The sequence below is a fragment of the Leptonychotes weddellii genome, chromosome 12, assembly GCF_054177405.1.
Source record: "Leptonychotes weddellii isolate Sample4059 chromosome 12, ASM5417740v2, whole genome shotgun sequence".
In the NCBI taxonomy this organism is placed as follows: Eukaryota; Metazoa; Chordata; class Mammalia; order Carnivora; family Phocidae; genus Leptonychotes; species Leptonychotes weddellii.
Window position 1 is genome coordinate 29,869,241 of NC_138380.1, and position 11,157 is coordinate 29,880,397.

The following is an 11,157-nucleotide window of genomic DNA, read 5'->3' on the forward strand; positions in this document are numbered from 1 at the left end:
GATATGACAATTTTATCTTAATAAATTCAGAATGCATTGGAAAGTGCTCTTCCTTTTCTGAAGCATTTCTCATTGCTCTTTAAGTATGAGATCAGATAACATGTTTGAAACAAAATAACGGGCTTGCAATCCTGAAATCTCTCTTATGTGGAATTGCAAAGAATTTCAGCCACTGAACATCATGTACCTTGAAAAGCAGGTTAACTCACATTTACTGGAAAGTGAAACTATACGCTAGTTGGGTTTTGTGCCTATAGTGTTTAAGACAGATAAGAAATAGATGAATAATCTGTCTTATTTTTTGCAGCAAGAATGCTAAATGTCACGGTCTAGTGCAGCATGAAATCTTCCTAACAACTATGAACCGAAAGGGATTTATGGACTCAGCTGCACTACTTTCCTCCTAACCATATAGCCCAAGCCTCACTGACTTGTGCACGATGCAATGCAACCTTTTAAGATCACCAACTACAGAAAGTTGGAGTTAGGGAAGGTGAGAGCAGAGGGAGAGAGATTCTCTGGTTCCAGAAAATCCTAAAATATTTAGTCGTTTTAAAAAAAACATTTTAATATGGCTTTCATGAGTAACAGAAGGGAGTACATTGGTCAAATTAAATGTCCCATTTGTATAGGCTCTCAACCTGCTCTGTACTTAAAACACCACTTTGGCTGTTTTTGAAATGAAATTGTTGTGATTCAATTGCATGTATATACACATACATACACACACCCCATATATACTCTCCCCATATCTCTTTCATGGAATTGCTGAGTTCAGATTTCTAGTGTCTCAAATTGCCAAGGCTGTGTTTAAAAAAGTATAAATTTGCACGTGGTTTTAAAAATATACTGAACCAAAAAAAAGGGTACATAATACCACAGTATAGATTTAAGTTTGTTTTCTTACTATCTTCTAGTTTATTCCCTGGATGATCAAGCTAAGTCTTAATAACTGTGTTTCACCTAACAGAAAATGATTTGGTTTAAAATCCAGTCACCCTGCACAAATCTTGCCCCAAACCGTAACTAAATGAAAACAGCCATGCGCTTGGGGGGGCGGTTCTTGTTCTGACTTGCATACTTTGTTTACTTGGGCTTGAACCAGGTGACCGAGACCTTTAACTTGAGTCTTTCACAAGTCATTTACTAAAGTCCAACTGTTCTATATGTGAGCAGGGAAAATACATACTGGGTCCTCACCAGGGAATTATTTTCAAGCAAAAACGTATTTGGATCGAGACATTTAAAAAAATTGCCCTGGAGATTTTCGTAGTACCAAATATCTGTTTCACCAAAAATAAGGCAGCAGAGAGTTGGAGAGCATGGCTACAATGCCATGACTGAGCTCACTGCCAGAAGCTAAGTTCCCTAATAGGAGGAGGCACTTTCCTTTCGTTCAGACCACGTTTCCTTAGTGTCTACAAGAGCGCGTATGGTATGCGGTCAATAAATATTTTTGGAATGAATTAAAGAATGAAATGGCTCACAGAGTATAGATGTTAGTATTAGTCATCAGTTGTACCTGTACTGTTCTTCCAGAAACTTTGAGAGAAGGCACGTACCCATCCGTGGGTGTTCATTGTCCACCTTCCTCCTACACTGGCCTGGGAAGTAACCTCTAGTCTTCTGTGTGATGACACAAAGTCACCACCTATACACCAGACAGGAAGAAATCTTCTGTCCTCTCTGCCCCATCATGGCTGCCATCCCTAGCTTGCCTGGTTCAGCTTAAGATTCTGGGTTATGCCATGAGCAGACCTCTGTGCATGGTGGAGGCTCATGTCCGGGCACCTGGTTGATTAAGTTGGTGGTGAGGAATCACTGAGTCAGATGGGTCAGGAGGGAAAAGGACCCAGGGTGAGGAAATGGGGAGCAACGTTGCTCACCAGCCACCACTCTTCTATTAACAGAGCACTAAGGGAGAGCAACGTGCTCAAGGAGAGAACTACTTGGTGAGTGTAAAGCACATATTTCAGGCCCAGGACTCAGGGTGATGCGCCCAAATGCCACCCTGAAGGAAAACCTTGGAGAAGGATGGTGCTTCGGCTGATGTCTCACAGCTAAATGAATACATTGAATTTAGAACTTTTTCATTAATGGGATTATGTTTACCAAAAACACACGTGACAGCTGACAGATTCCTACCTCATAGATTGTAGGCAGACAGATCTCCTGAGTCCATGTTCCAGTGGGGCATTCCTCTAATTGCACACATTTATCGTGGCACCAGCCGCACTGCACAAAGGGAGGGGCGGAGAGACACTGACTGCAGGACTGGAAATGTTCACAGCCTAAGCCATTCAGTGGGATCTTGGTGATCTGTGAAGAAAAGTGATAGAGAGAGCTTCCAGAGGGGTTTTTTGTTTGTTTGTTCAGTGAAAACTAAATACACCAAAGATACATGTGAATCTAATTGTATAGAGTCTACCAGAGATAGCACCTATGTGTGAAAATTATGTAATAATGATAAAGTGATTTAAACAAAAAAACCAAATTCCTTCCTTTCCTCTATTGTTGGCGCATATGTGATAAACATTACCATCACTGTCCAGGGAACACAAGGACTGTCATACAGCGTTAGAGGTTTTATTTAGTAGGGACATTTTGGTCTGTCTGAGACGATTTTAAAATAACAAGAGAGTATAATTTAAGCTGCTGGAAAACACACTTGAACCCCTGGGAAATTCTAAGTAAGTTTACATATCATTTAGCATCAAGATGCACCTCCTTCTCTCAGAGAAGAGGGATTACTGGCTGGTGTCAGATTCCAATGTACATTTCAGGACTTATCTGCCCGCACTAGAGTTCTGCCCTTAGGTCCGTAATTCTCATTCTGCGTGTTTGTTTTTCTCATTGAGAAATAAAGGACAAAGGGAGAAGTACACATAATGAAGACCTCCCTTTGGTCCAGTCTTCCTGAATAAAAATTTAACTTGGTTTCAGAAAATCTCTGGAATACTCAAGAAAAAATCTGAGAGAGGAGAGTGAATCCAGGACCAAGAGAGAAGTTAAAAAGGACCACATGATACATACTGTAAAAATCCACTCAGGAAAAACCTCCCTGTGGGAACAGGGCTTACCTTCTTCCCAGTGACAACCAGCGTGTAGCCATTTTGGTTTAATGGGTGCTCCACAATTGCTTCTGGAGACACAGGGTGGGAATCCAGGCGAAAATTCACATGAGGGGTTGACGATCCTGATCGAGAAACCACAACCTGAGAGACAAAACACAAATGAACTTAGTCCAACAAGCTCAGTTTAAATACAAGTGGAAAATGTGGATGATAATGCTAATAACAGATTAAGAGAGCTCATGGGTATTTGAACTAAAGGCCCAAGTGTTTATCTCATTGTAAATCAATACACCATCTCCTAATCTCCTGTCTTGAAGGCAGTTCCTCTGAACCCCCAAGGCAGACTTTCGCATATCATCTTTTAATGGTGTATAGGGAAGGAGATCTTTTGGTCAATCAGCCAGCACATGCAGACAAATCCTCACAATTGTATTGGGAACTGGAGGAGCCAAAACTCTCCCCAGAACTGAAGAACTCACCTATGCTACAAGGATTTCAGATTATTCTTTAACTTTATTCACCCGCCCTGCCCCACTGGGCAGCTTTCCTTGACGTCATGGAATAGAGAGTGGACAGGGAGTCTGGAGGACCTGGATCCAGTTCCAGCTTTGCTACTCTTAAGCCATATTTATAGATCTCCTAAGGTCAAAATAGGCCTTCAGGTACTTTAAAATAACGGGCTGCTGTTTTTATAAACCATTGTCTAATCAGATGTTATTTCTTGGATTATAAAGTTCTACTTCTTGACCTGGTTTTATAATAAGGTCTGATGGCTTTAACAATGCCTTGGAAACGAGGTTTGATGACTTTTGTCATTCTTGTTTTCAGGTATTTCTAATTTGGGATGTTTCTCAGCTATATAATTTCCATCTTCTCTACTGCTAGAACCCACTAATAATGAAGTCCAGGGATAAAATCAGAATGACTGGGGTGCCTCAGTAGCTCAGCTGGTTAAGCGTCTGCCTTTAGCTCAGGTCATGATCTCAGGGTCCAGGGATCAAGCCCTGCTCAGCGAGGCGCCTGCTTCTCCCTCTCCCTCTGTCTCTACCCCCCTCAAGTAAATAAATAAATCTTTTAAAAAATTTTTGAGGAAGTCAGAATGACTATTAGAGATGAACACTAAGACTTTAGGAGAGTTTGGGAGTGTTCAGACTTTTATTCTTAAATAGGCAATAGATTTGTATCTATATGAGGTGCAGGAGGCTGAGGTCAGCCCTAGGCTTGAAACTGCCTTTGTAAAATTGTCCAACATCCCAAATACCCTTTTATGTTTCATTGAATGTGTGCTTATTTGCCATAGGTGTGAAATCATGGGACAAACATGGGGATCTGTGAGATTATGATTAAATAACCATTCCTTCTACCTCAACTTTTTCATCTGTAAAATGGGAATGAAAATTACAGGTGTAATTAAATGCTTAGTACTCTAACAAACTCACACACAACATAAAAATATTTTGGGGAACTAGTTGTAAATCTTTTCATCAGCACAAGGAGTCAAGTAGCTTGAAAAAATTTGGGAAGATTCCCAAAGTCTCTAATTTGCTCCCAGACAGTGGGTTGTTGATAGAGAAACTAACTAAATCCACATACCTCCATAAAAGCCAAACATCATGACATTTTGTTCTAACACTTGTTCTATCCCAAACAGCACTTTCAAAACATCTCCATTAAGGAGGGTGGCTATATTTGCACAGAAGTTAAATGATGGATCAAAGGTCATTTGGTCAGGATGAGAAAGGATGGAAACTGTTGTTATTCCTAAATGTAGGGCCAAATAGTTATCTGTGACTTTTGTAGCCAAAGTAGAAAGAAGTTCAATTACCAGTCCTACCTCCCCTGCTGGGTGCGGGTTACAAGCAGAATATCAGGATATCAGACTTTTAACACCTCTATCCCAAATTATCCAGATTTCAGTTATCCAGTTTTTCAATTTTGACTCACTTCAGGTGCTCACCACTTGTTTTTCCTATCTGCCCACCCCCATTTTTTTTCGTATTTCCCTAATTGTTGCCAATCACTTCCAACTACAAAGATGAAAAAAAAAATCTCCTTTTCTCACACACAAGTCAAAAACAAAATCAAACGACAGCCTCTCTTAATAACTGGACTCTGTTCTATGCCTCATTCTGTGCTTTCCACTTCATTGAAGATTATTCATCTCTCTGAACCTTCCTATGAATATTTGCATTTTGCCTCTCTCATATCTTCCAATCTATTCAGACCTGCTACATAATAAGATACAAGATCTCCTAACTTTTTGCTCTCTTTAATATCATTTTCCCATATTTATAAATAAGCAATCCCTTCCTAATTACTAGGTCATCATCTTTGACTTCATCAAATATCTGAAGCCCATTCAAATGTTCGTTTCCCAGAAAGGATTAACCTTTGTCTCTCTTTTCATAAAGAAGCTCTTTGCCTCTCTGGAACTTGGGTAGATTGATTTAACGTATTCCCTGTTCAGACTTTTTGTCTGGAGAGCACTATATATATGGTGACTGAGCCAGTCGTTGTGCTAAGAGCTTTAAATGGTTTTTTTGTTTACTTCTCACAATAATCCTACAAGGTAGGTACTATTATTTTTCCATAAAGAAAATACAACAGAGAATTTTAGCTAGAAAGTACAACAGTCCGGTTTCCAAGGAGCTTTATCTAATGCCAGAATCCGATTTGCTTGACCTCTTCTTAAACACTCAACTGCTACACTCTTGGAGCACCAGAGTAAATACCAATAAAAAGCTTCAACTCTGAGCTCTCAAGAGCCACTCATGAATCAAAGCATTAAAACAAATTTCACAATATATTTGCCTTGCCAAATACTCCTTGTTTCAGTAATCCTGGCTGCAGAAGTTAAGTGTGCCTAAGGAGAAAGACTCCACATCTGAATAGTTTCTGATGGCACAGAGGAAATGTTACTAGCAGAGCCAGCGAGTTCTACTTTTGATCACAGAGCTAGGATGAGTGTGGCTTCATGTAGAAAATGGGATGAACCAGAGAAGACAGGAAGGCTGTAGGGAAAAGTGAGATACCTGGGGTTTTAAGCAGAGGCCAAAGCACAGATGAAAATACCTTTCTGTTGATCATTAGCCCTTTCTCTGCAGGGATACCTATTGCTATAAAATGCCAAGAATGCTTTTCTATCATTAATTCCTCACTTTATCTTATTGTTAGAATTCCAAATAATGGAGTAACCACTTTAACCCTCAAAATACCCCTGTAGCGATGTTTTTTAAGAAATTAGAAGTTCCTTTTTGTTGTCATGGAGATATTTCTAAGGACAGAACTGAATCTAGCATTTAAATTTAATTCTTAGGATAATTAGTATGAAATAGAAGACTGGTAATTATCTTTGTGTTGACAACTAATCTTTAATGCTTAGGTCTCAAAACAACAACAACAACAACCACCAAAAAACCCTTTTTCTTTAATGCTTCTGAAAATACAAGACTAATATGTTTGGGTGTGAGGGAGTAGAGGAGAATCCAAATGTACCTGATTGTTGTGGCTATGATCTCAAATTATCTAAGAGAGGACATGAGGAAGAAATATATGTACAAATAAAATAAAACCTTTGTGGCTAGGCTCTAAAATCCATAAACCTTTTGTGTGATATATTTTCAAATACATAAAGGCTAGATTCCCTCACCCTACACATAGAGATTTATTTTTTATTTTTATTCATTTTTTATAGATTTTATTTATTTATTTGTCAGAGAGAGAGTGAGAGAGTGTACAAATAGGGGGAGCTGAAGGCAGAGGAAGAAGCAGGCTCCCCGCTGAGCAAGCAGCCCGATGTGGGACTCGATCCCAGGACCCTTCGGATCATGACCTGAGCTGAAGGCAGATGATTAACTGACTGAGCCACCCAGGTGTCCCAAGATTTATTTTTGGTTAAACTGTTTTAAAATTTAATTTTCCTTAAGAATGATGAATACAGTTTAACATGAGATATTTGTTTCTCTCCTTTTTTTTTGGTTTGTTTTTTTAAGTAGGCTCCACGCCCAGCATGGGTCCATCATGGGGCCTGAATTCACGACCCTGGGATCAAGACCCAAGCCAAAATCAAGGGTCAGACATTTAACCGACTGAGCCACCCAGAGTGCCCCACTCTCCATTTTTTTAAAGTGTACAATTCAATGCACTTTAAATGATGAATGAAATCATGAAATTCAATGGTTTTTGGTATAGTCACAGATTTGTGCAACCATCACTACAACCATTTTGGAACACTGTCATTATCTCAAACAGAAACTCAGTACCCTTTAGCCACCACCTTCTCCATCTCCTCGTGCCCTCCAGTCCCTTGCAACCACTAATCTACATTCTGTCTCTATAGATTTTCCTATTCCAGACATTTTATATGAATGAAATCCTACAATATGTGGTCTTCTGTGACTGGCCTCTTTCATTTAGCATAATGTTTTCAAGATTCATCATGTTGGGACATGTATCAGTACTTCATTCCTTTTTATTGCTGAATAATGTTCCATTATATGGACATACCATATGTTATTTATCCATTCATCAGTTGATGGACATTTGGGTTATTTCCACTATTGTGAATACTGCTACTATGAACATTCACATACAACTTTCTGTGAGAACATACATATTTTCATTTCTTGGGTATATACTTAGGAGTAGAATTGTTGGATCTTATGGTAACTCTATATTTAACCCTTTGAGGAACTGCCATACCATTTTCCATAGGTGTGCACAATTCTACATTCCCACCAACAATGTGTGAGGGTTTTAATTTCTCCACAACTTCACTGACATTTGTTATTTCCCGTTTTCTTGATTATAGACAACCCACTGTGTGTGAAGTGGTACTTCATTGTGATTTTGCTTTGTATTTCTTTGCCAAATATTTTCTTAAATTAAGTAAAAGGCAAGCTTACTTCTGGAGGTTCACAGTCTTCCATCCATTCCTCCTGCCTGAGACTGAGTACCTGAGTATCACCTACTTAGCCTCCCAACCAGTGTTCTGAATATCCCCTCATAGTCAGACTGGGCTTTTATAAAACAAAGTCCTAGAGAGGCTGGAGGTGGGGAAGGGATAAAAGATGGAACGAAAGTGGATTTTCACTAGGAGAATCCATCAGAGTGGGAGTAGATTCCCTGGGCCCAACTGCTTTTTTGAAACCTACTATTTTTGGCAGCAAATACACTAAAATTGAAGATCAAATAAATTTTCCTTTTGTAAGAACAGAACATATGCAGTTCTATTTCAAGGAAAATAGAACCGAGTGGAAACTTTGATATCATCTAGACTGATTTCTAGTTTAAAAATTAAGAAAAATAGAGGATTTCTGTTAAGGAAATTTGTAATGAAAGATGATGCAAATCACTGGAGTTTGAAACTCAATGAGAAAAAAATATGAATTGAAAGAAAAGAAATGTGAGAGAAGGAGATGACATCATTAATAAATAGACCGGGTTATAACTGGGTGTGACCTTACGGATCTTGGGAGTGGGTCTGCTTTCCCTATAGTTCCCAATACAGAGTTGGGCACATAGTAAGTCCTAAAGGCATATCTATTGCCTAAATATATGAATAGCCTGAAATAAGAAGCTCACTTAAGTCTTGATGAAGGGATAAGGTTTTTAAATGTTTCAGATATTTAGATAACCTGTAAGAGTTTGATCTGCACTTCCAAGAGATGACTTCTAATGCTTCTTGCTTCTTGCCTATTGTAATAGACTGAATGTTTGTGTCCACCTAAAATTCATATGTTGAAATCTTAACCCCCAATGTGAAGGGCCTTTGGGAGTCTATCAGGTCATAAGAGTAGAGTCCTCATGAATGAAATCGTGCCCTTATAAAAGGGACCCCAGAGAGCTTTATTTCCTTCTTCCCATCATGTGAGGACTCAGCAAGAACAGCCATCTATGAACCAGCTATCAGGTTCTCACCAGAAACCAGATCTGCTGGTATCTTGATCTTGAACTTCCTAGCTTCCTGAAGTGTGAAAAATAAATGTTTGCTGTTTAAGCCACCCAGTCTATGGGAATTTGTTATAGTAGCCTGAATGGTTCAGACACCTGCTTTAGGTTTACTGTTTCCCTTAGTATGTGAGAGAAATTGGTGTTCGTGTAGAAAGAAATCAGATATGAAGAGTGGAGCTATTTCAATCAAGGTAAACATCTAGTTTTCTGAAATGGAAAAAAAAAACCACGAGAAGAAATAGAAATTGCTGATTGGTGCTAACAGCTCAAGAAATAAAAATGGTAAGACAAGGTACCAGGTGGCAAAAGTTGAATTAAATGAAGCTTTGCTCTGTTCTTTCCTTTGTTCTTTTTGGTAAATGGGCATGAGTGCTTCTATACCAACCTGATATTACAAAGGCCAGGTATACACAAAAAGCAAAACAATTTTCCTTATTGCTGCAATACTGATGTGCGTGTGTGTTTTAACTTTTTGAAATGATTGTGAGTCGAAATGAGTCAAAACCAGATTGAGACCTTTGTAAAAAAATATCAAGCATCAAAAATCCAAATAAACTAGTAAATTAAAAAAAATTTAAATATCAATACTTTCAAATCAATACTCCAAATACAATAATTGTAGGATCTGCCAATTTATACACAGAGTATATCTGTTTTTGAATTTTAAAAGTGAAACATGTGTAAAAAAAAAAACTACTGACACATATACTTCATGTTTTTAAAATGTCTCTCTACTCTTTCAAAAAAGCACCCAAACAAGAAATCCCAGTTATTCCCTATTACCAACAAAACAAACAAAAGCTTAGCATTTTCCCATGGTTTCAAATATTTATGATGTTTTAATTTTCTATGCATATAACAGTGTATAAGATATATGTATTTCAAAAGCATGCATGAATTCATTTTAGGAGACTACATGCACTGGGGTTGATTTTTAGTTATAGATAGAGCTCTGAAATTATTATTTTTAATGGTTTCTTTTTCAAACAAAACAAGTCTCAGAATTCATGAATATATTTTCTTCTATTTTTAAAACACTTTTTAGAAGATTTATTTATTTTAGAGAGAGAGAGAAAGAGAGAGAGTGTGCAAGAGTGCATGCATGCGCATGAGCAGGGGGAGGGGCAGAGGGAGAGGGAAAGAATCTCAAGCAGACTCCCCGCTGAGTGTGGAACCCAACATGGGGCTCAATTACAGGACCCTGAGATCATGACCTGAGCCCAAATCAAGAGTCCAACGCTTAACTGACTGAACCACCCAGGTGCCCCAGATTTTCTTCCAAAGGAATATACCAAATCCACCATTCTTTAGGGATGTAACTAAATCAATAATGTACACATAAAAAAAGAAAGGCAGATGATATTTTTATCTGAGGATTTTATAAAGGAGAACAGTAAATTAGCAATCCCTAAAGAGAAATGTTTAATTTTAAGCTTTGCCTGGGTCTCTGCTGGATGCTCACAGCATTGATGAATTGATGATCTGTGTCTACATTCTCTAAAATAGCAGTAATCCCAAAGGCAATGTATGCCACAGGCTTCTAACACAAAGATCTAACATACCATGATGGTGGCACAGGAACTGAAAGAATTTGAAGACAGGAGGTCAATAGATGAATTGATTCTTCTTACTGGAAGTGAGTAATTATCCTCAGGTTCACTGATTACTAACATAATCCTTTACGTAATGGTCGTAAGTAATGATCACAAGCAAAGGATACTTCTTAGGTGATCCCTATGTCCTTAACTTTCTTGCTTATGATCCAACTAGTCCGGTTAAGAGGCACAAGAGAACAGGGGTAATGAGTGCTAACAGCATCAAGGAATTGGGAAGATGGGAAAGGGGGTGGGAGAAGAGCAAGGATGATGCCAAAGAACCAAGTGACAGCTGTGACAGTGCCCACTGCCAGGGCACTGTATGCAGACAAGGTAGCTGCCCAATGAGTGTTTGTGGGAGCTGAACTTGAAACAAGTCTTGAAAGTGCCTCCCCACCCCCAACCCACCCGATACACTCATTCTCCCTGGCCTGACAGTCATGCACAAATATTTTAATAGCAATGCCTTGCATCTAGAGATTAAAGGCCTTATAAGAGAGCTGTAAAAAAAAAAAAAAAAAAAAAAAAAAAAAATA

General features: G+C 38.6%; 1 protein-coding gene across 2 annotated transcripts in view; it reads right to left on the minus strand.

The window, feature by feature from the left end:
• Positions 1–11,157, minus strand: part of MET (MET proto-oncogene, receptor tyrosine kinase) — a 115,516-nt gene that overhangs the window by 43,438 nt on the left and 60,921 nt on the right. For both annotated transcript variants that reach the window (XM_081800206.1, XM_081800205.1), the window contains 2 exons: positions 3,081–3,215; positions 2,146–2,319 (listed from right to left, as the gene is read on the minus strand). In XM_081800206.1, coding sequence (XP_081656332.1) covers positions 2,146–2,319; positions 3,081–3,215 — 309 coding nt within the window. The remainder of the gene's footprint in view (positions 1–2,145; positions 2,320–3,080; positions 3,216–11,157) is intronic.